The sequence below is a fragment of the Pan paniscus genome, chromosome 21, assembly GCF_029289425.2.
Source record: "Pan paniscus chromosome 21, NHGRI_mPanPan1-v2.0_pri, whole genome shotgun sequence".
Taxonomy (NCBI): domain Eukaryota; kingdom Metazoa; phylum Chordata; class Mammalia; order Primates; family Hominidae; genus Pan; species Pan paniscus.
The window spans coordinates 44,244,708-44,268,537 of NC_073270.2; the positions used below are offsets into that span (position 1 = coordinate 44,244,708).

Here is a 23,830-nt window from a genome sequence, read left to right on the forward strand (position 1 = left end):
AAAATTTTTCCTTGCTGGGGAGAGGATAGAAGCTCCTTTTCTCCTCATTGTGTTCAGAGATGATAAAGGCTGTTACATTACCCAGGAGATAGGAGGTGTCCAAATAGTTAAAGGGGTTAGAATGCTAGGTACCAATCTTGAGGTCTCAAGTCTGGTGGGAGGCATGGGTATATTAACTGTTTTTTAAGTACTGGCTGCCATCAAGGAATTCTGCCATGCAGTTCACCTCTAACTTAAAGTGTTTGCTTCTTTGAACTGGTTAGCTTTTGATTTACATGACAGTACACTGTGCTTTGTAAAAGTAACATTGAGCTGGGAAGGGTTAATGAACTAAAATTTTAATGCATGTTATGGGCACTTCAAAACCTCAGTTCTTTGTAGTTGTGTAATTTTCTTCGTTCATTGTTTTGCATGATACAAAAATCATAATTTTGGACCTGAATGCACAATTTCCTATGTTTTTGAACTAGCTTGTGGTATCGTAAAGCTTTTAATTTAACTTTTAAAAAGCTAAAAAGCTTCTTAATTTATTGTAAAATTTCACCATCTTTAAAGTATTTTATAATTACTACTGTCCTTTGATTTGTTTCCATTTATTTCTATTATCTTGCAGCATCTTTTATCCAAATTCTTCTTTCTTATAAATCTTGTAAGTAGGAACCAGAAGCTTCTCCTTAATTGCAGTCATGTTTTTATTTTTTTCATAATTCCATTAAAAATTTGATTGTCATTGTCTCTTGTAGTTTTTGCACTTGGGAAGAAAAATACTTTTCTGTGTTTTGAATGGGGAAGATTGTTGGCAAAAGCAAATTAATCTGCCTGAATCAGTCCCATTATTTCTGTATACTAGTCTGGTCATGTCATGAATTCCAGGACTTTGCACTAACTGTGTTTTGGCTTTTTTTTTTTTTTTAAAGCTTTAAGCTTATTTTTATACAGATTTAGTGTTTGATTTGTATGCATTCTGCATGTAGTGTTTTTCAAATGTATTATTGCTGGATAGCTTATTTAGGACTAAAAATGGCTCATGGGAAGTTGCATAAAGATTTATGCTTGACTCTGTATTCTATTAAATCTATTATAAAATAATTTAAGCATTTCATGTAGAGTAATAAAAGATTTCAGAGTGATTTTCAATACACTGTGAAATCTTTTGTTAAAAATAAAAGCAACTTTCAAAGGGCTTCTGTTTCAGTGATAACAAATGACCATGATAATCTTTTTTATCAATCCAATTTTCTGATTTATCAGCCTCAAGTTAGCTGCTGTCTGTGGTTGTTAAAATTCATTCTCATTTTGCTTGGTTGAGCGATTCTTTGGTGTGTGTTTTGGAGTTGGGTGGGTGGTGGGAATGCTCTCTTTTTCTCCCTGCCCACTTCTCATCCTTACTTTGCCCTCTCCCTAAAGTATACAGACTGGCATAGGGTTGCCCATTTAATTAGGATGTCCATCTGGGGTAATGTGTAAATTGCAGTAGCTATTTTTCTTAACGTTTAAGCATCATTCTGTAGGGGGAAGAAAAAACAGAAAAGAAATAACAGAAAAGCCAAATTCTGTATTATATATCTGTATGTGGATACAGATATATACAAATGTACTCTGCTGATCAAAAATTCAGTTGAAAAATGCTTCTTGTACAATCTGTTAAACTGACAATGCCACTGTAAATTAATTGTAACCTATTTTCAAAGAAGATTTCAGAGAGCCCTTTTTAAAAATATTAAGACATAGTTGCTAAACAAAAGCACTTATTGGATTCAAGTAGCTATTTAATGACACCAATATTTGATCTTTGTGTCCAGGGTCCCATGAGCCTACGTGGCATATTGCAAATATAATAAAACCCTCCTTTTCTCTCCCCAGCCATTACAACACAAGCTAGCATGGAGTTTCGACGGAAAGGGTCACAAATGTCCACAGACACCATGGTTTCCAATCCTATGTTTGATGCAAGTGAATTTCCTGATAACTATGAAGCAGGAAGAGCTGAGGCTTGTGGGACACTGTGTAGGATTTTTTGTAGCAAGAAGACTGGAGAAGAGATTCTGCCAGCTTATTTATCCAGGTCTTGGAATTTTTGTTTGTTTTTTCATTTATATAGTTTTGATAGTGAAGCCATTGTTGGTTGGCCGACTGAACCGATGAGTGATGTTGGTCTGAAATACCTACAGATGCCTGTAAGTGATCGACATTTGCCTGAAATCTTTCATTTTACCTGTCTCATCAGATTTGGTAAAGACCCTTAAGACCCTTTTTGTTTTAGAAGTGCTATTTATGTCATCTTATTTGAATCTTTTTAATATGGAGAGATTTCGAAGGACCACAATTATTTGTTAACAAATTTTTAGCACAGTATTCCCATGTAGGCAGTCCAGAAATAAGTCAGCTGTAAATCCTGCCTCCAAGGAGCTTATTTTCTGGGCAAAGCCCCAAACAAAGCCATGTACACATGTAACAATGATCCAGCAGGAATTAGGATATTGATGGGAGAGGCACAGATAATGTGCTGTGGGCATTCAGGGGAATAAGCAGCACACATTTATTTACTGTAGGGGATTCGGGAAAGAGTTATGGGGGATTAAATGATTATGCTGGACTTATAAAGGATGAGTAGCATTTAGCCTATGTTAGGAAGTTGGTTTGGTTAGGGTCATCTTCTCCAAATCTATGGCTTCAGCCATCTTTGTTAATGCCTCTGCCATCCATTCAGTTGCTCAGGCCAGAAACGAAGAGTCATTTTAGAATCCTCTTCTTCTGTATCTTTAGTTGATCAACCGATCAACCAACTCTTGCCTTTCTGCTACTTAACTCTCTTTCTGATCTCTCTTTCCACTCTATCCCCACCATTATACTTTAGACTTTGTCACTTTTCTCCTAAATTAACTCATAATGGCCTCCCGTTCTTCTTGACACTGTTTTGCCTTCCTTAACTGATCATTCACACAAGTGCAGAAGTGAGGTTAATATCAACAGAGTATTTAGATATCTTCATACTTGCTAGGTTCTCAGGAGATAGAATTAAACTGACCCTATCAGAGGGAACCAAGTACAGAATTTTATAGATATGAAAAAGAATGGTATATACAGGCAAATAGGCAGGGTTATCGTAACTATCGGCGCTTGGTTTAAGCAACAGAAACCCTCTCAATCTGACTTAAGTAAAAGGAGAAGAAGTTGTGAGAAGCTAGTGATATTTATTAAATTCTAAGGTCAGGAAATGCAGTATGGCCTCATGAAGAGCAGATACTCAAGGACCAAAACAACTTTATTCCTCTCTCTTTCTCTGTCTTCCTGGTCTGCCAGAACTGCTTCATTCTTCTCTTCTCTGCAGATCATTTTCTCTTATTGTAGTGTGCTTCTGAGTTCCCAGTTTTCATTAGCCGGGCATGATGGCATTTGCCTGTAGTCCCAGCTACTCGGGAAGCTGAGGCAGAAGAATCGCTTCAACCCAGGAGGCGGAGGTTGCAGTGAGCCAAGATCGTGCCACTGCACTCCAGCCTGGGCGACAGAGTGAGACTCCGTCTCAAAAAAAAAAAAAGTTCCCAGTTTTCATGGCCTTGGTCTAGGTGACCATCAGGACCAATTAGTATCTCTGAATTTTAATTATAGACTCCTGGGAAGGAGGATCTAATTAATCTGCCTGTCTCTGGTCTAGTCAGCTACAGTTGTGAAGGTGGGTCACGTAAGGGTGTTGGAGCTCACCCACTTGTTGTGGGGGCATGTTTCTCAGGAACTCTGGGCTGGGGAGATATCCTAAATGGTACTCTGGTAGTAGGGGAGAAGGCTATCACCATGAACTTTCTGACTGAGCCATAAGACTGAATGGGTGGTAGTAGGACAAACCAAAACAACAGATTCATGAGAGGGCAAGTTATTAGTTTAGTTTTGAATCAATTGAATTTGAAGTGCCTATGGGATATTTATCAACAAATATTTATTAAGTCCTACTTTGTGCCAGATATTGTGCACAGAAGTACCATAATAATCACTAGACATCCAGATATCCAGTAAGCTTTTGGGTAATAGATCTGGAGTTCAGTTGAGAGGTGTGGGTTAGAATGATTTGATTATATTTAGTGACTTAAGTGTTTAAAATCAGGTTAGTAAAAGAGAGAGCTTTGAGAACTAAGGTTGTCAGACTGAGGAACACCATCTTTAGGGGGCCGGTAGAGTAAGAGGACCTGTAAAAGAAAATGGTCATAGAAATCAGGGAAGAGCAAGGAGAGAAGGGAGTAGTTAGAGGGTTGAATGCTTTCAAAAGGCAGAACGAGTTAAGACTTAGTCATGTCTCTTGGATTTGGCAATCGAGAGCCCATTGGTTATTTGCTAGTATGGTTTTAGTTGAGTTCTAGGGAGAGAGAGAGATTGAAATGGGTTGAGCAGTAACCAGTAGGTGATGAAGTTGTTTCTGAAGAGTTTTGCAGAGAAGAGAAACTCACCTCACAATAGAAGAGTATAACAGTGCAGTTGCTGTTGAATAACGGGAGATTGAATGCTTAGTAAGTCGATTAGAGGTTGGGGGTGGAGTTAAAAACTAAGCTATATTCAGGTATATTCCTAAAAGGAATCTTATTCAGGTGACCTTCATGATGAATACAGATGATCGAATGCAGGTTTCTTTCTTTCATTGTCCCCCCAAAAATAATGGGGAAGGGACAAAAATGTAAACACACCTTTTTCCCTAGGAATTACTAAATGTTGCAACATTTTTCTCTTACGGAATTTAACTCAGCAGTTCCCCCAGTTTATTGAAAAGTACTGCAGCCTATTGTTTTGTTTTGTTCTGGTTGCCTTATTTGCAGGCCCCTAGAACTTTGAGTTGCAAGGCTGAAGGTTTGAGAAGGTGCAACAGACATGAATTTTTTTTTTTCTTCATTAAGAAAGATGATTTGGGTCTTAGTGTATATGATTCAGAATTGTTCTAATTCCAGTAATATCCTTTAAAGGGTAAAATTCCAGTAATTCCAGTAATAACTTTTAAAGGGTAAAATTCTAATAAATTCCAGTAATTCCAATAATGTCCTTTCTTTAAAGGGTAAAAATAGTGATGAGTGGAAATAGACTTTCAGTAACTATGTAGCGAATAATAATTATGAAAACTTTTGATCAGCAGTTTGTTTAAAATTTTTTTCTTGCTTTCCTAGATTTTACATGCTTTTAATTCAAGGTTTGCAGATAAATGATTATGTGTGCCATCCTGTCTTGGCCAGCGTTATTCTAAACTCTCCTCCTTTGTTCTGCTGTGACTTGAAAGGGATTGATGTTGTGGTTCCTTACTTTATTTCAGCTCTTGAAACCATTTTGCCTGACAGGTAAGCTATCATTCTCTGCTATTACATCAACTGTCTGATTTGGCCTGGTCTGTTGGTGCTTCCTCCCCAGTTTCCTAATGTATCCTGTCCAGTTGTCTTCATAGTCCAAGAGAACTCAGGCGACATTAAATGAGTGTAGTGTGTCCAAACCCACCTCATCCCTGAAATCCTTCAGTTCTCATTTGTCTGTGGGCTTGTTGAATCATTTTTGGCCTGGTCTAGAAGGGTAAGAACAACTCCAACACAGAGGTCTTACCTTTGTAGAGTAGGCCTTACGTTTTAGATAAAGAAATCAATCAATCAACTTCTAGTTTAATTCAGTAACAGTTTAACTTAGAAATATACAATATACAAATACACAATGCTTGGATTTGGAAAAATTGGCATTATATGTATTTGGCAGTAGCTAAAAATGTGCTTTAGTTCAAAAATACTAATAGCTTTTTATTTTTTGGCAGAGAACTCTCAAAATTCAAAAGCTATGTAAATCCAACAGAATTGCGAAGATCCTCCATTAATATCCTGCTTTCTTTGTTGCCCCTCCCTCATCATTTTGGCACAGTCAAATCTGAGGTAATGTTTTGTTAAAGTTTTTTTATATTCTATATTCTGTTTTTTGTACTAATTTAAGTCAAATCGAATGTTAAAAATGAAACAGAAGCTTTTTTTATTTTTCAACTCAAGTTATTTCATCAAGTTATTTCAAGTGAATTAACAAAGTTGACTTGTGATTTTTTTGTTGTTGTTGTTCTGTCAGTTTTTCTACCAGTTTTCAAGCAGTTATAGGCTAAGGACATCTATTAACATATTGTTAGTGACAGATTTAGCACAGTGGCTAATATTAGACTGAAAGCCTTTCTCATTATACTGATCCGTTCCTCCATCTAGCTGTTCCCACATGGGCATCATAAGCTGCAACAGCTGATGTTAAATATTATTTGTTTTTTCCATAGGTGGTCCTGGAAGGAAAGTTTAGTAACGATGACAGCTCTTCTTATGATAAACCAATAACTTTTCTGTCCCTGAAGTTGAGACTTGTGAATATATTAATAGGTGCCTTGCAAACTGAAACGGACCCCAACAACACCCAAATGATATTAGGTTTGTATTCACACGTTATTTTGTAAGTGAAACCAAAGTACTGTTGACTACAGGCCTGCTGAGGAGGCGGCAGTCGGTAATGGGAGCCTAAACCTAATGTAGCTCTACTTACTCTGAATCAGAGGCACAAGTTAGTTTTTTAATGTAAAAAAATTTAAAGCAGTGAGATGAGGGAAGTAAAGTGTTACAGTTGTCTTGGTTGGTCATTTATTTGTGCTTTTGCTTTTCTTTCTCTTCTCCCTTCTCTCCTTTCTCCACTCTTTGCCTCTCCTTCCCATCCCTCTCTTCTTTCCTCCTTTCTTCCTGCTCTCCTTCCTCCTGCCTCTTTCTCTTCCTCCCGCCTCGTCCTCTTCCTCCTGCCTCTTCCTCTTCTTCTTGCCTCTTCCTCTTACTCCTGCCCATTACTTACAGGTCTCATCAGTTTGCACTTTCCTCCTAGTCCTTTTTTTCTCAAACACATCAGCTAATGATTTCTTCAGAACCTTACTTTATATCCCTCCTGCTGGGGTGTTCTTTCCCTAGATTTTTGTTTAGCTTTTCTTCATCATCTTCTTAAGAGAGAGCTTCCCTAACAATACTTGCTAAAGATTATCTTATTTCATCATTTTTTTCACAGCACAAAACCTGAAATTATCTTGTTTGCTTAAATGCTTAAACTCCCCCCTTTTTACATGTTTTTCAAAATATATCATAAGGTATTTGGTGATTGACAAATCTAGTGTTAGCACTAAGGGACAGTCTTATCTCCCTGAAAATCTTCAGAGAGACCCTGATGAACAGAGGAGCTCTTCTTTTCTTCCTCTAATCTGATGTTCAAATTGGGTAAACAGCAGTGTATTACATTTGAAAGCAAAGGGTTTTCAGTTGTTGCTTCTGTGTCTCAGTGCCACTAAAGTGCAATCCTGGGTATTGAGATCACCACCCTTGACAGTGGAAGCTCTTAGGAAAGTAGGGCTTTCCTCAGCCACCTAACAGGAGTCCCCACTGAACCATGTGAATGCAAATACCATCCCAGCCCACAAACCTGGGTGGCAGTTAGAACTCCCTGCTTATGGAGCAATTGATCTCTGAGGATGACTTGACCTTGGCAGTGGTTAGAGGCTTTCTTTCTTCTCTTCATTAGCAAGACTAGAATTCAGCTTCTTCCTAGCATCTTAGATTTTTATCTGTTCAAAAGTGGGATCAGACATTCCCTTTAAGCCCTTATGACCCCAGGGGAGGTGGGGTGTATGTCCTTCCAACAGGAACACAATCCTTGAAATGGTTTCTAAAAGGCCTCTAAAACTGAGGGACAGATCCTGAAGAGATGGGTCACAACGGCCAAGAACCATATTTATCCAGAGACACCTAATTAGTAGGTGACTGGAGTTGTCTGTAGCTGGGCAAAAAGTTTTTTAGGGTTTCGTAAGTCTCAAAAGCCATTAATTGTGGACACGATTTTCTAGACTCACAAATGGAGTTTTTTGCTCTTTACATTCTCAGTTATGATGTATAGCTATATTCTTGTTCAGGCTGGGCTTTTAGAGACCTTCTGAAGTTAATGTGGTCAGTCTGACCAAGGTTTGGAACCAGAGTCTACCAGTGGCATTGATACTATCTCAGATACATTCTGAACACAGAGGGTGGTTTATGTGGAGGGGGATGTTTTGATATGTGAGAACCTCCAAGTTACAATGTTTTAGGTTATTTAAATAACATAATTTTGCTTGAAATCATATAATTTCTACGATTGAAGCAGTATTTGGTTTTGTTACACCCTTGCTCTGAGGCACTCCCTATGTACTTTCCAAGGAAGAGTCAGTTGTTACTCTTGCCATAAAGTGGCAAAGCTCTTTCCATCTTCTCTTTATCCATAGTGGGCAAGAGTACCTCCCACTGGGATGAGAAGCAGTGTGTTAGGCTCACCATCTCATTTCTGTCCTAGCCTTTCCAGGACAATGGTTTCCTTGATAATAAATAAATGAAGCTTACTTCAGGGTATGCAGATGTCAACAAGCCCCAGACTGTGTGGCTTTAATCATTCTTAAAAAGCAGTGTGGTCAGAAAGGTATTGCTGTGACTTTATTTTGTAATTTTTGTTTTATTTATTTGTTTCTTTTTCCCTGTAGAAAAAACAGACAGTAATGTTTGTTTTATTTTTAAGACTAGAACCTAGTTTTGAAAGTATTCCATAATATTTTCCTTAGTTTGTATTACCCTTGAAATTGAGATGCTTACATCTGGTCTTTTACACCAGTTAAAAAATATCTGATAATGAGCATGTTTTTATATAAAGCAAGTTTGACCTTCACATTCATTTTATATTTATTTATTTATTTATTTATTTATTTAAATACAAGTTCTTGCTCTGTTGCCCAGGCTGGAGCACAGTGGTGCAATCATGGCTCACTGCAGCCCAAGCTCCTGGACTCAAGTGATTCTTCTGCCGCAACCTCTGAAGTAGCTGGGACCACAGGCGTGTGCCACCACACCTGGCTAATTTTTTGTTGTTGTTAGAATAGGGTCTTGCTCTGTTGCCCAGGCTGGTCTCGGACTTCTGGGCTTCTCCAGTCCTCCCTCCTTAGCCTCCCAAAATGCTGGGATTACAGGTGTGAGCCACTGTGCCTGGCCCACATTTATTTTAGGGAATTTTTTTTTTTTTGAGATGGAGTCTCGCTGTGTCACCCAGGCTAGAGGGCAGTGGCATGATCTTGGCTCATTGCAACCTCTGCCTCCTGGGTTCAAGCAATTCTCCCACCTCACCCTCCTGAGTACCTGGGATTACTGGCACCCGCCACCACGCCCAGCTAATTTTTGTATTTTTTAGTAGACACAGGATTTTACCATGTTGGCCAAGCTGGTCTTGAACTCCTGATAGCAAATGATCTACCTGCCTTACCCTTCCAAAGTGCTGGGATTATAGGCATGAACCAATGCACCCGGCCAGAATTAAGGAATTTTTAAAGAGTCTCTTCTGACCAATCAGTGGATTTATTAGTAGAGTTGACCCTTGAACAACATGGGTGTTAGTGATGCCAATTCCCTGAGTAGTTGAGATCCACATATAACTTTTTGATTCCCTAAAAACTTAACTACTGATAGCCTACTGTTGACCAGAAACCTTACCCATACCAGTTGATTAACACATATTTTGTATTTTATGCATATTATTAATATATACTGCATTTTTACAATAAAGTATGCTGGAGAAAAGAATATTTTATTAAGAAATACATGTTGTAATCCCAGCATTTTGGGAAGCTGAGGTGGGTGGCTCACGAGACCGCCCTGGCCAACATGGTGAAACCCTGTATCTACTAAAAATACAAAAATTAGCAGGGTGTGATGGCACATGCCTGTAGTCTCAGCTACTTGGGAGGCTGAGGTAGGAGAATGTTTGAACACGGGAGGCGGAGGTTGCAGTGAGCCAAGATCGTGCCATTGCACTGCAGCCTGGGCAATAAGAGCGAAACTCCGTCTCAAAAAAATAAATAAATAAATAAAAATAAAGCTTGGGCGTGGTGGCTCATGCCTGTAATCCCAGAACTTTGGGAGGCCGAGGTGGGTGGATCACGAGGTGAGGAGTTCAAGACCAGCCTGGCCAAGATGGTGAAACCCCGTCTCTACTCAAAATACAAAAAAGAAAAAAAAAATTAGCCAGGCGTGGTGGCAGGCGCCTGTAATTCCAGCTACTCGGAGGCCGAGGCAGAGAATTGCTTGAACCCGGGAGGTGGAGGTTGCAGTGAGCCAAGATCACGCTACTGGACTCCAGCCTGGGTGACGGAGTGAGGCTCCATCTCAAAAAAAAGAAAATCATAAGGAAGAGAAAATACATTTACAGTACTGTATTTATTGATACCATAAATTGTCTGTTTATAAGATAAATCATCTCAACTGTTGGGCAGTTGTAGCTGTAGACCCCAATCTACAGTACATATCAAGCAACTCAGCTTTTTCTTGTAATGTCATGACTTTTCTCTGCTTCTTGGGAGCACTTCCAGCATCACTAGTGGCACTTCCTATGGGTCCCATGGTGTTAGTCAAGGTTCATGGTGTTGCAGTAAACATGATGAAAACATGTGAGAACCATGGTATGCAATTTACTGCAGTATTCAGTCTGTTAGAGAGATGAACTAACATGGAGATGGTTAGCATCACATTGTATTTTAAGCAGCATACTCATTAACACTTGAGCTCACCCCAGTAACAACAGGAGGAGGCTACAAAATGATTACGGTAGTGCAGTATGTACTACAGCTAATTTTATACAGTTATTTAATACTACATCTTTGTTTACATTTATCTGGACTGCAAATGGCATCATGTATGGTCTGTAAGTGTTTGTGTACCTAAGTTTTTTGATAAATTTTAGCTTTTTATTTTTTATTTATTTTTAGAGACAGGGTCTTGCTTTGTTGCCCACTCTGGTCTCAAACTCCTAGGACTTCAAGCAATCCTGCTGACTCGGCCTCCCAAAGTGCTAGAATTACAGGCAAGAGCTAGTATGCCTGGCCAATTTTAACTTTTTATACTTTTTAAAATATTTCTTTTCTTTCTCTTTTTTTTTTTGAGATGAAGTCTCGCTCTCTTGTCCAGGCTGGAGTGCAGTGGTGCAATTTCGGCTCACTGCAACCTCCGCCTCCCAGGTTCAAGCAATTCCCCTGCCTCAGCCTCCTGAGTAGCTGAGATTACAGGCGCACACCACCATACCCGGCTAATTTTTGTATTTTTAGTAGAGATGGGGTTTCACCATGTTGACCAGGCTAGTCTCGAACTCTTGACTTCCCGCCCCACTTCGGCCACCCAAAGTGCTGGGATTATAGGCATGAGCCACTGTGCCTGGCCGTTTTTTTTTTCTTTTTTTTTTTTTTTAATATTTCTAGGCTATGCAGTTTGGGAGTTTTTTCAAATTGTCACAGATCTCCAAAAAACTTTCTAACATGTTTATTGAAGAAAACCTGCATGTGTACAGTTCAAGCTCTTGTTTAAGAGCCAACTATAATTTCATGGGTATTTCAGGAATGCTCAACCAAAATTATATTCTTATCTGTACTATTAATCATATAAAATGTCTTACGCATTTTAGTGTTCTTGTGTATTTTATATAAAATACTGTTTTATTGTTATTGTAGGGGCAATGTTAAATATTGTTCAAGATTCAGCACTTTTGGAAGCCATTGGTTGCCAGATGGAGATGGTAAGAAGCATACATGCAATCTGTCAGAGAATATCACTTTTGAATTTCATGTAAATTATATTCCAGAATGTCCATCTTTGTGAATTTTAAAGGCCTTTGGTTTGTAAATCCTGCTCATTGGCTCAGAAGTTTTCTTTTTAAAAATAATGTATATTTTGAGGTTTGCTTTTCAGTGCCTCTTCAGCTGTACATCAGGTTCCCGAGATATTCTGTATGAGAGAAACTACAGCTAAATCCAGTCTTTATTCCTGAACAGTGTCTGCTTAAAACTGTTACTTGTTTTGCTGTGGTGGCAAACTTGGTTGAATAACCTAGGAAAAGCCCTAGCCAGCAAGCAACTAGTTTAACTTTTTCTTACCCATCAATTCTTTCTAACCCCTCTAGACCTAAGTTTGCAGGTCCCTCAAAGCACCAATGCTTCCAAATCAAAAATGCTTCTCAGAGACTTCCAGTGCTCTCTGCTTTGTCTTCAAGATATATCATCCCTATACTTGGAGTATAGGCAAGACAATGGAGGGGTTAATAGGGTATACTGGGGTAAGTTGGGTAGATGTAGTAAGCTGAGTAGATGTGGGATGGGTGATCAAATTATTATTACGGAAATTACATTCGTGTCTCAGTAGATGGTGAATAATAATTTACTGATCTGAATATAATGAACTGGGTTTATATGGGGAAAAATGAGGGAAGTCTAACAGATAGGTTTATTAGCCCCTATACATACGGGAGTTAAAACTAACCCTAGTATTGTTTGTGTTTTCTGATATAACTGTATTTGAAAGTTGCCGTTTGTTTATTCATGCCTTTTTGTTTTTTGTTTTGTTTTGTTTTGTTTTGTTTTTGAGACAGTCTCGCTCTGACTCCCAGGCTTGAGTGCAGTGGCGCAATCTCTGCTCACTGCAAACTCCGCCTCCCAGGTTCCCGCCATTCTTCTGCCTCAGCCTCCCGAGTAGCTGGGACTACAGGCGCCTGCCACCGCGCCCGACTAATTTTTTTGTATTTTTTAATAGAGATGGGGTTTCACTGTGTTAGCCAGGATGGTCTCGATCTCCTGACCTCGTGATCCGCCTGCCTCGGCCTCCCAAAGTGCCGGGATTACAGGTGTGAGCCAGTGCGCCTGGCCTTATTCTTGCTTTTTAAGCTTATATTTCTGTTCTGAGGTTTTGCTTGGGAGGCACTAGGATATTCTTTTTAAGGACCTGGAATCTAGTGAAGTCTAGTAAAGATGAAAAAGCTGGGCCAGCCCTTTGTAAATAGTGGCAAAGAAGACCCCAGTATGGGCACTTGTAGTAGTCAAATCCTTCATACCCTCCAGTAGATGTGTGTGTGTAAAAATACCACAGTGGTTTTAATCCCTTGTCAATTTCTGTTACTATCAGTTTGTACTATTCGGTTGGCACATTCTGCTTTATCAACATGGTTTTTAATGATTGACCTTTATTTATGCTTGTAAACTGTGATGTAATCCTCACTTGATTCATTTTCATTTGACTAGGGTGGTGGAGAAAATAACCTGAAGAGTCATAGTCGCACCAATAGTGGTATTAGTTCAGCAAGTGGTGGAAGCACGGAGCCCACAACTCCCGATAGTGAGAGACCTGCTCAAGCTCTCTTAAGAGATTATGGTTAGTCGTGTTTCTTTTGAAATTCAGAGTTTAATAGAATGACTTTAATGCTTACATTTATAAAACAAAAACATTAAAAATTTTAATGTTCATGTTTTTTATATACTTAAGTATAATAGAGAGGATGTCAGTCTTAAGAAGCTAAGAAAAAACAAATCTTTTAAATTTAGCTGTATAGCTTTTGGGTAGTATATTAGATTTGGGGTAGTATATTAGGTTTTATAATTGATAGTAATGGGTGATCAGTAAACATTTCTGAATTCTCTACTATGTGTGGTGGTAGAGAACCAAATAAGATGTGGACTCTGCCTCAGAGCTCACAGTGTAGTGGCAGAGATGTCCAATAAGCCAGTTATTGCAGTGTGGCAAGGAGGGTGATGGGGGATGGATTAGATAGCAGCCCAGAGGAGAGCATGTCTTCATGTTAAAACCTGTGTACCCACTACTATAGCTCACTAGATTCTTTAGCCCTGAAACGTTTTTATTTTCTGCCCTGCCAACTAAAACATTTGCCAGCCAAGCATCCTATACAAGGTTGTCCCCTACCTTGGGCAGTTGTTTTATGGATTCTGTGAGTTTGTGGGTACCTTTATGTTTTTCTACACAAGTACTAACAGTGTATTAAATCTGGGAGCACTTATCCAGCTAGATTGGAGTGATATCTAGATTCTTAGATGTGAGTTTAATCCTTTAATCATCTGGAGAGTTCATGAGCCATGTTCATGAGGTTCATGAGGCATGTCATGAGCCATGTTCATGAGTTCATGAATTCATGAGGCATGTTTCTATGGTTTAAGTTTGCAACAAGTATCCTTGAACATGTCAGATATACATAAAGCCATTATGTGGATATTTGACACATTTAAATATTATATTCGTGAAGAAGTTATTTGAATTATCTTATTCACTGTGTATGTAGATTTAGGTATTCTATAGGTTGAAAATTATTTTTCATGCTTTCTGAAACACGTTTAAGCTAAATAAATTTTTCAGTACTGGCTGGGCGCAGTGGCTCACTCCTGTAATCCCAGCACTTTGGGAGGCCAAGGTGGGCGGATCACCTGAGGTCAGGAGTTCGAGACCAGCCTGGCCAACGTGGTGAAACCCCATCTCTACTAAAAATACAAAAATTAGCTGGGGGTGGGGGTGGGTGCCTGTAATCCCAGTTACTCTGGAGGCCAAGGTAGGAGACTCTCTTGAACCTGGGAGGCAGAGGTTGCAGTGAGCCAAGATTGCACCACTGTACTCCAGCCTGGGCAACAGAGCAAGACTCCATCTCAAAAAAAAACAGAAAACAAAAACAAAAAAAGAAATTTTTCATTACTGCATGTGTTCTAATATAAATGTTTTAAGTGATTATTGTTTGTTTCAGCATTTTGAGCTGGTGTTAGTGAGCTCTGCTTGTAATGTCGTAAAATATTTTTTACTAAGAAATCCTGATTTGTGTTAGTGTCGCATGAGTGTCTCTCTTTAATGATCATTCCTTTTTCTGTTGTCACTGCCCTCTTTCTGATAGGATCGACAGGTATAATGTCCCTAAAGCTTCCTTTATAAATTCAGTTTAATTTGTCCTTATTTAATTTTTCCTAATTTCCTATTAGCTAACTAGTGATTGCTTTTACATATAGATTGGAGCCCAAATAAAAATATGGTGGCTTGGTTATTTAATTTTTTTAGAAGTATTAAAGTAATCCTGGAGAATTAAATGTTAAAGTATGTTTGAAAAGGCATTGCATGTGAGTTTTGATGGCTTAAACCCTGTAAGTAATTTCAACAGATGCTTGCTTCATAGTAATTCCTAGCATCTGAGGAGGCCGTAAAATTAGAACTTTCCTCTATAAAGTTTCAAGGAAATAATTGATAGCCTTTTCATCACTCTTTTTGAAAATGTAGCTCTCTATGAGTTGATAATTTAGAAACTTTAAATTACGTTGTTATGAAAATGACACTGAAACTGCCAAATCCCACGGTTGTGTGAAAGTGCGTGAACCAGGAACTAGAAGCTGCTCTGGTCTAGCACATGTGCCTGTGCACCGTGTAGTTGGGCTTGGCACTCAACCCAGTGGGGTGGGGAGCGTAGCACTGTGTGGGTGCCTGTCGTTCTCACTGTGGCTGCTGTGGTCTGTGCCTAGTGGATGCTGTGCTTCTCGTTACTAATGCTTAGTTGTTTTCCCTCCCTGTGGGATGTGGCATTGGGGTTATATCCTAGCTCTTAATACAGATTCAGCTGCTGGGCTCCTGATTCGCAGCATTCATCTCGTCACCCAAAGACTCAACTCCCAGTGGCGCCAAGACATGAGCATATCACTGGCAGCTCTAGAGCTCCTCTCTGGCCTTGCAAAGGTGAGGAAGACAGTCCTTTTATTTTAACCCAACAGCCTTGGGCCTTGGCTGTTTTTTCTGTATCTCTTAACCCCTTGTGTGGGTATTTTAGTGTTGATCATGCTCAAACATAGTTTATATCCAAAGTGTACAAAATTGAGCCTCCAAGTGATATTCTATGAAATGAACTTTACTTTTTAAAAATAGGTTCAAAGAGTATGAATGAGATTTTTACCGTTAAATTATAGGAAACATTTCAATACTTGCCATTTATTTATTTGCATATAATACTAGAATGCATATTGATTTTGTAAAAAATGATTATCCTAATGTATGCCATTTGGGATTACCTGTGGCTCTGCCATCCTCCATTATCAGAGATAAGTGAAAACTGGCTACACCTTTTTTTTTTTTTTTTTTTTTTTGAGACGGAGTCTTGCTCTGTCGCCCAGTCTGTAGTGTAGTGGTGCAAACTCGTCGCACTGCAGCCTCCGCTTCCAAGCGATCCCCCTGCCTCAGCCTCCAACTAGCTGGGATTACAGGCATACGCCATCACAGCCAGCTAATTTTTGTGTTTTTAGTAGAGATGGGGTTTCACCATGTTGGCCAGGCTGATCTCGAACTTCTGACCTCAGGTGATCCACCCGCCTTGGCCTCCCAAAGTGCTAGGATTCCAGGTGTGAGCTACTGCACCTGGCCTTGGCTACACTTCTTAGATTTCTTTCCCAGCCGTTACTTCAGTTTTGTGGAAACTTAGAATTTGGTGGTCATTTGTGCTTCTCTAAGTGTATTCTTTTGAGATGAAATTTGTGTAATATAAAATTAGCCATTTAAAAGCAAACAATTCAGTGACTATTGGTACATTCACAATGTTGAGCAACTTCTACTTCTAGTTCCAAAATGTTTTTATCATCCCTAAAGGAAACCCCATACCCATGAAGCAGTTTTGCCTCAGTCTCCCCACCCCCTCCTCTGACAACCACCATTTCATCTCAATGGGTCTACCTATACTGGACATTTCATATAAATGGAATCATACAATGTGTGACCTTTTGTGTCTGGTTTCTTTCACTAAATGTAATGTTTTTGAGTTTCATTTATGTTGTAGAATGTGTCAGAACTGTATTCCCTTTTATGATTGGATAATATTTCATTGTGTGTATATACCCCAGTTTACCCATTTATCACTTGATGGACATTTGGGTTGTTTTAATCTCTAGGCTGTTGTCAGTAGTGCTGCTGTGAACATGTATGTACATGTATTTGTTTGAATACCAGTTTTCAGTTCTTTGGGTGTACACTAGGAGCAGAATTACTGGGTCATATGGTAACCCTATGTTTAACTTTTTGAGGAACTGCCAAACTGTTTTTCACAGTGACTGAATCATTTTACATTCCCAGTGTATGAGAGTTTCACTTTCTTTGCATTTTCTCTAACATCTAGGTGTTTTCTTGTCAGTAAGATGAGCAGGATTATCTTACATATAATATATAATTGAGGAAATACGTAAAATATTTTGTGAACAAAGAGCTGATAACCAGGTGCTACTGTCTGGGGTGATATGGTTCAAATCCTTATTTTTCAGTTATGGGAATAGTTGTCAGAGGCTGTGACTTGCCTAAGCTGTAAGAAACAAAATAAGCAATAAAACCTAAGGTGTTCTTACCACCACTTAGAGCTTACTTCAAAGATCCTCCAGGATGGACATCATAACTTTGCGAGAAGCAGTTACTGGTACAGAAAATAAAAAACAGCCATTTGTGAGACATACAGGACCACACTGTCTTTGAGAGCAAGGTACTGTTTCCTGTGACCTTTAGTATACTCAGTAGTAAACAATAATTAGTCCTAAACGGAGCACTGCTCTGGACCTGCCTAACAATTCATAAAGGGCTAACACTACCTGATTTCATGATTTACTGTAAGGCTACAGTAACACAACAGCCTGGTATTGGCATAGGGGTGGACAAATTGATCGGTGGAAGAAAATAGTATATCCATACTTAAGTGGTCATCTGATTTTTGACAAAGGTGCAAAGGTAATTCAAAGGAGAAAGGGTGGTCTTTTCAACCAGAGGTACTATAAAACAATTGGATAGTCATACACACAAAAAAAAAGCCAAAAAATTTTGATTCATACCTTGCACTATGAACAAAAATTAACTCAAACTGGCTGGGCATGGTGACTCATGCCTATAATCCCAGCACTTTGGGAGGCTGAGGCAGGAAGAGACCAGTCTGGGCAACATAGTGAGACTTTGTCTCTATTACATAAAAATATATATATAAAACCTAAACAATAAAACTTCTAGAAGAAAACAAGAGAAAACCTTTGTGACCTTGGGATAGATTTCTTAGGTGTTACGCTAGAAGAACAAACTGATATGTTGGACTTCAAAATTTAAAACTGCTGTTCTTTAGTAAACACTGTTAAAAGAATGAGATGACAGATCACAGGCTGGGAGGAAATGTTTACAAAGCATATATTTGATGAAAGATTTGTATTCAGATTACATAAAGAACTCTCAGAACTCAATAATAGCCTTTCCTTTTGGTGGTGCACAGCAGCAATATGGTGGTGAAAATTTCTAAGAAGAGGAAGTTTGATAGCATCTTCAGAAATAAACTGAGCGAATTCTTCACTCAGAAGCTTGCAGAAGGTGACTACTCTGGAGCTGAGGTCCAAGTTATGCCAACCAGGATAGAAATCACTACCTTAGCCTCCAGGATGCAGAGTGTTCTTGGTGAAAAGAACCACCGGATCTGTGAATTGGCTGACATAGTTCAGAAGAGGTTTGGCTTCCTTGAGGGCAGGGAAAACTTTATGCTGAAAAGGTGGCCTAAAATAATTCTCTATGCCATTGCCCAGACAGAGTCTGTGCTGTAAACTACTATTAGGGTTTGCTGTGAGGAGAGCCTTCTGTAGTGTGCTGTGGTTCATTATGGAGAGTGGGGCAAGAGCTACGAGGTCATGGTGTCAGGGAAACTCTAAGGACAGAGAACTGAATTCATGAACTTCTGTGTGTGATCTGATGATCCACAGCAGAGACCTTGTTAACTACTGCATTGATACTGCCATCCACCATGTGCTGCTAAGACAGGGTGTGCTGGGCATCAGAGTGAAGCTCATGCGTCCTGGGCCCAAGTGGTAAGATTGGCCTTAAGAATCCCCTGCCTGACCACGTGAGCACTGTAGACCCTAAAGATGAGATACTATTCGCCATGCCCATCTCAGGACAGATGGTTAGGAAGCCATGCTCTACCCAGCCCCAACTGTGTAATAGGGTCTCCTTGGCAGCTGGATCTGGAGTCTGGATGTTGCCTCGTAAAGACCTTTAATAAAATCTTTTAAGACGAAAAAACGCAACAACAAAAGCCCTTAATAATACAACAAACAACCCAATTAAAAATTGGGCAAAAGATTTGAATAGATGTTTTATCAGAGATGATATACAGATGACAAATAAGCACATGAAAAAAATACTCAATATCATTAATTATTAGGGAAATTCAATTAAAACCATGATGAGATACCACTGCAAATCTATTAGAATGGCTGAAATATAAAAGACTGGTCATACCAAATGTTGGTGAGGATGTGGAGGAACTATTGACGAGAATGTTAAATGGAACCACCATTTTGGAAAACAGCTTGGCTGTTCCTTAAAAAGGTAAGCATACACCTACATATGACCCAATAATTCCACTCCTAGGAGATAAGAGAACATTTATCGATATAAATACCTTGTACATGAATGTTTATAGCAGCTGTATTTATAATTTCCAGAAGCTGGAAACAACCCAATGTCCATTAATAAGTAACTAGATAAATTGTGGTATGTCCATGCAGTGGACTACTATTCAGCAATAGAAATGAATGAACAATTGATACACCCAAAAGTGTAGCTAAGTCTGAAAATAACTATGCTGAGTGAAAGAAACCAGACCAAAAAAAGTACACATTGTATGATCTTTATATGACTTTATTTATTTAAACTCTAGAAAATGCAAGCTAATCTATCGTGACAGCAGATCAGCAGTTGCTTAGGGAGAGGGGCAAAGAGGAGTGGGAGGAAGGATTACAAAGGTGCATGAAGAGATTTGGAGGTGATAGATACATCCGCTGTCGATTGTGGTGATAGTTCACAGGTGCATACTTATGTCAGAATTGACCAGTTGTATACTTGAAATATTGGGCAATTTATGACAATTATGCCTCTGAGCAGCTGCACAGAACTTTCTGCAGAGCCTAGTGCATCACTGTGAGGTTGGGTTAGGGGTTTAAAAATGTGCCCATGTTCTTTCAGTCTCTGGGAATGATGAACAGGTATACCCAATGGGTTTGGGTTTTAGGGCATGAAAAACTATGCTAAAATGAAATACTGTTTGAGCACTTGAAAAATGCCACTATTTTTTGTGGAGTATTACAATACATCTGAAATAATCTGTTCCTGTATATAAATAATATAAAAAAGCAAGGCTTCTTGTAGTGTATGACATTGTCAAATAGGTCAAGCTTCAGTGCAAATGCTTTGAAATTGGTACAGTAATTCCTGGCTGATTGTTTTTGTTCTCCAAATGAATATGCTCAGGTAAAAGTGATGGTTGACTCAGGAGACCGGAAGCGAGCCATCAGTTCTGTGTGCACCTACATTGTGTATCAGTGTAGTCGGCCAGCTCCTTTACACTCCAGGGATCTGCACTCCATGATAGTGGCAGCTTTTCAGTGTCTCTGTGTCTGGCTGACAGAGCACCCTGATATGCTTGATGAAAAGGTGAGTTAATTTTATTTTAAACCATTAAGTAAAAACAAAAATGTATGCTAGCAAAATGCCTTTTGAAAGAGAATATCTAAATTTAAATACAGTATTGCACACTTTAAACTGAAAATACTTGTTAGATTACAGTGGAACACTTGTCCTTTTGGGTACAACTTGAAAACTGTCATTTTGCTTATATTTGGTTGCAAATTAACTCATAGAGAAATTGTTTAGAAAGATGAGACCTTGGCTAATTTATCTGAGCTATCAAGATTGTTCTTTCTTGAAAGGATGGTAGCCTGGAGATAGCTAGTAGGCACTTTGGTCACCCTTCACCAAACAAAGAAGGGCAGATGATTGCCAGGCTGCAAACCTAGAGCACAGCTCATCTATAAAGGTTGCTTCTATCGAAAAAGTTACTCCATACTCATTTCTTCATTCTCAAGTGGATGCAGATAACTAGTCCATGTTCCCTACCATTGTTCTGTGTAATGTCTTCCTTATAGGGAAGCAGGTGTTATAAGGAATTCACAGTGCAAATCAAAGGAGAGATCATTGGATATTTATAGAAACCTTTATGTAGTTTAAGGAATAATATTGTTGATTAAATCTTAGTCATTTTCATTATGGCTTCTGAAGTTGTAATACCAGAAATTACTTAAAAATGTCAATGACAAGATTTCCTTTGGATATTATAATATGTCTTAAACCATCCCCCTCCTTTGATAGCTAAGTCCAGAGATGGTGTCTGTCTCTCTGTGGTTACACTATCCCAAGCTTAACTGAATTACTATTTAATCTCTTTGATTTGTGCTTTTGTGATTTATAGTCTTCAGTAATTTTACAAGAAAGTTGAATTGAATTTATTTATCTAACACTCTAAACACCAAAATTTAGTTCTTTAACGAGAAATTAGGGGGTGGGGGTGTAAAGTTTATTATATTACTATGAAGTTAATATATATCCATTAAAGAAATTACCAAGAAACTGGAGCCCTTCCACCAAAACGCAACCACTGTTAGCATTTGGATGGATTTCCTTGTCTTCTCATGAGAAAGGTGTGTTCCAAAAATTGATCTGCCTTTCCTGCTTTTAGGACTGCCTTAAGGAAGTACTGGAGATTGTGGAACTGGGTATCTCAGGAAGTAAGTCCAAGAACAATGAGCAAGAGGTCAAGTACAAAGGAGATAAGGAGCCAAACCCTGCATCTATGAGGGTAAAGGATGCTGCTGAAGCCACCCTAACATGGTATGGAAGTGACCGCACAGGGATTGTGCCTAGGAATTAGATGGGGTTAGCAGTAATCCATGTTGTTTCATTTCCTTCCTGATTGTTCAGCATTGCGTGATGCAGCCCCTTTAGAATACTTTTTCTCCAGAAATGAAATGGGAAGAAAATCTCTTTTTTTTTTTTACGTGTTTTTTAGACCAAAAGAAACTAGGAACTTGGGGTTGAGAGTTTGAGTCCTTTTTCTATACCGTTTGATGTTAATTCAAGTAATACTGTGTTAGAGCTAGACTTACTGTACCCCCTCACTTTGATAGCTAAGTCCAGAGATGGTGTCTGTCTCTCTGTGGTTACACTGTTAGATCTGCTTTCCAGCTCAGTGGTCTGTATTCTCTGCTATACCATTTATATTACATAGTATAGGTTCATTCAACCAAGATTTATGAACTCTCTTAACAACTGAGAATAGGATCTTAAAGATAAGTCTGATTTAGTCACCACTACGTCTACCATCTTGTCTGGTAGGGAAGATAAAATATGAACACAAATAGCTATAATATTAGGTGGAAAATAAGTGCTGCAAAAGAGGTATAAATAAAATGCTGGGAAGTTGAAAGGAGAAAATGAATACTTCCAGATAAGGGGAAGTCAGAGTAACATTCTTGGGGAAAATGACACTGGACCTGACTCTGGGAGGATGGGTCAAGTTTGAGCTGCAAGCCAGAGTACAGGGTGGGTAAAAAGGCACCAAGACTGCTGTTTTGAGAATTTTGGTGTAGTAAAGTGGTAAAGACAGGGAGTTTGGTACCTTGAAAAAGAGTAGCAGAGAAAGGTGAGAGAGTTTTTGTTTGGCTTGTAAGCGAGCATACTGGAAAGAGGGAAGGAAGGCAGCTTAGCCACATTTGTGGACTGAATGGAACAGTTAGTGGAAATTAGGTGGAACCATAGTACACATGGAAAGATGGGGCTTATGAAAGGATATGTGCAGATGAAGGCTCAGAAAATGTAAAAGCAGAAAGGAGGAGTGGCAAGTTAGTGTGGGCTGGGGCATCTTGGTCTTAGTAAAGTAGCAGGCAAAACCGCTTGAAAATTCGTGTGTAAGTCAGCCCTTACCAAGATCCCAGCATCTTCTGTGAGTTCAGTGGCCTGTTGCTTGCTTGGGACATGCACAATGAAGTTGGATTTGTTTCTATTCCTGTGGGCTTAAGTCATTCAGTGAATTTTTAGAAGAATGCTTTCTGTCATTTAGTCCTGCTCACTATGCAAATGCTGGACTTTCGGTGACTTGATGGAGGTTTGGCTAATAGCTAGAAAATTAAAAAAAAATGTGAATACAGCTACTGAAGCATGTGCTTATGCTGATGATGAATACTAGAAGTAATATAAGTTCAGAAAGAAGACCATGTGTGGGCCAGGGTACCCTTAAAAGCGTCATAGGGCTGGGCGCGGTGGCTGCACTTTGGGAGGCCGAGGCGGGTGGATCCACAGGGTCAAGAGATCGAGACCTCCTGGCCAGCATGGTGAAACCCCGCCTCTACTAAAAATACAAAAATTAGCTGAGTGTGATGGCGCACACATGTAGTCCCAGCTACTCAGGAGGCTGAGGCAGGAGAATCGCTTGAATCCAGGACACGGAGGTTGCAGTGAGCCGAGATCACACCATCCTGGCGACAGAGTGAGATTCCATCTCAGAAAAAAAAAAGTGTCATAGAACTAAAACTTGATGCATGTCTTAAAGAGTAAGAAGGATATGGAGAGAAAGGAGGGGACATTTCTCACTAGAAACTCTTCATTATACAAAAATAAGCTTGCTCCATCCTAGCCTGGATGGGGTGTTCTTTGAGTGCATGGCTAGCAGTGAGGATTGGATATGTGCTCAGGGTGAGTAGAGTCTTGGGATGCTTCTTCTCAACCTCACCAGTAAGCTACATGGCTCATCTGTTTCGCTTCAGCTGTCTTGTCTCTGCTAGCAGCTCGACAAATGGTATCTCCAGTTTTCAGTCTTAACTGTCATCATGAAACGTGTCTCTAACCAGATTTCTCTGTTCTCTCACAATTGCTGCTTTATGTTAGTATCATTGCTGTTTGCCAGTTATGCAAACACAGAACTTTGGCTGTTTCTCTGATTTATCTTTCTGTCATTCCCCATGTACATGAGCCAGTGACTGAGTTAAACAGACTTTATTTTTGTAAAGTATTTCCTCCATCCCCTCCAACCTGGATAGCATCCTAGTCCAGGCCCTCCTCACTTCTTGCCCAATTGCCCTATTTTCGATCTCTTAGCTCTTCTTGTTCATTTTGTATTC

The 23,830-nt window shown here is 39.2% G+C and overlaps 1 protein-coding gene across 8 annotated transcripts in view; it reads left to right on the forward strand.

The window, feature by feature from the left end:
* Window positions 1-23,830, forward strand: part of RALGAPB (Ral GTPase activating protein non-catalytic subunit beta) — a 106,875-nt gene that overhangs the window by 47,464 nt on the left and 35,581 nt on the right. For 2 of the 8 annotated variants that reach the window (XM_063601124.1, XM_063601125.1), the window contains exons 10-19: window positions 614-649; window positions 1,864-2,065; window positions 5,145-5,312; window positions 5,771-5,885; window positions 6,266-6,413; window positions 11,525-11,589; window positions 13,085-13,214; window positions 15,424-15,557; window positions 20,130-20,312; window positions 21,394-21,545. In XM_063601124.1, the coding sequence (XP_063457194.1) occupies window positions 614-649; window positions 1,864-2,065; window positions 5,145-5,312; window positions 5,771-5,885; window positions 6,266-6,413; window positions 11,525-11,589; window positions 13,085-13,214; window positions 15,424-15,557; window positions 20,130-20,312; window positions 21,394-21,545 (1,333 nt within the window). The remainder of the gene's footprint in view (window positions 1-613; window positions 650-1,863; window positions 2,066-5,144; window positions 5,313-5,770; window positions 5,886-6,265; window positions 6,414-11,524; window positions 11,590-13,084; window positions 13,215-15,423; window positions 15,558-20,129; window positions 20,313-21,393; window positions 21,546-23,830) is intronic. The other 6 variants (XM_063601126.1, XM_055104736.2, XM_063601127.1 and 3 more) reach the window with 3 other exon arrangements.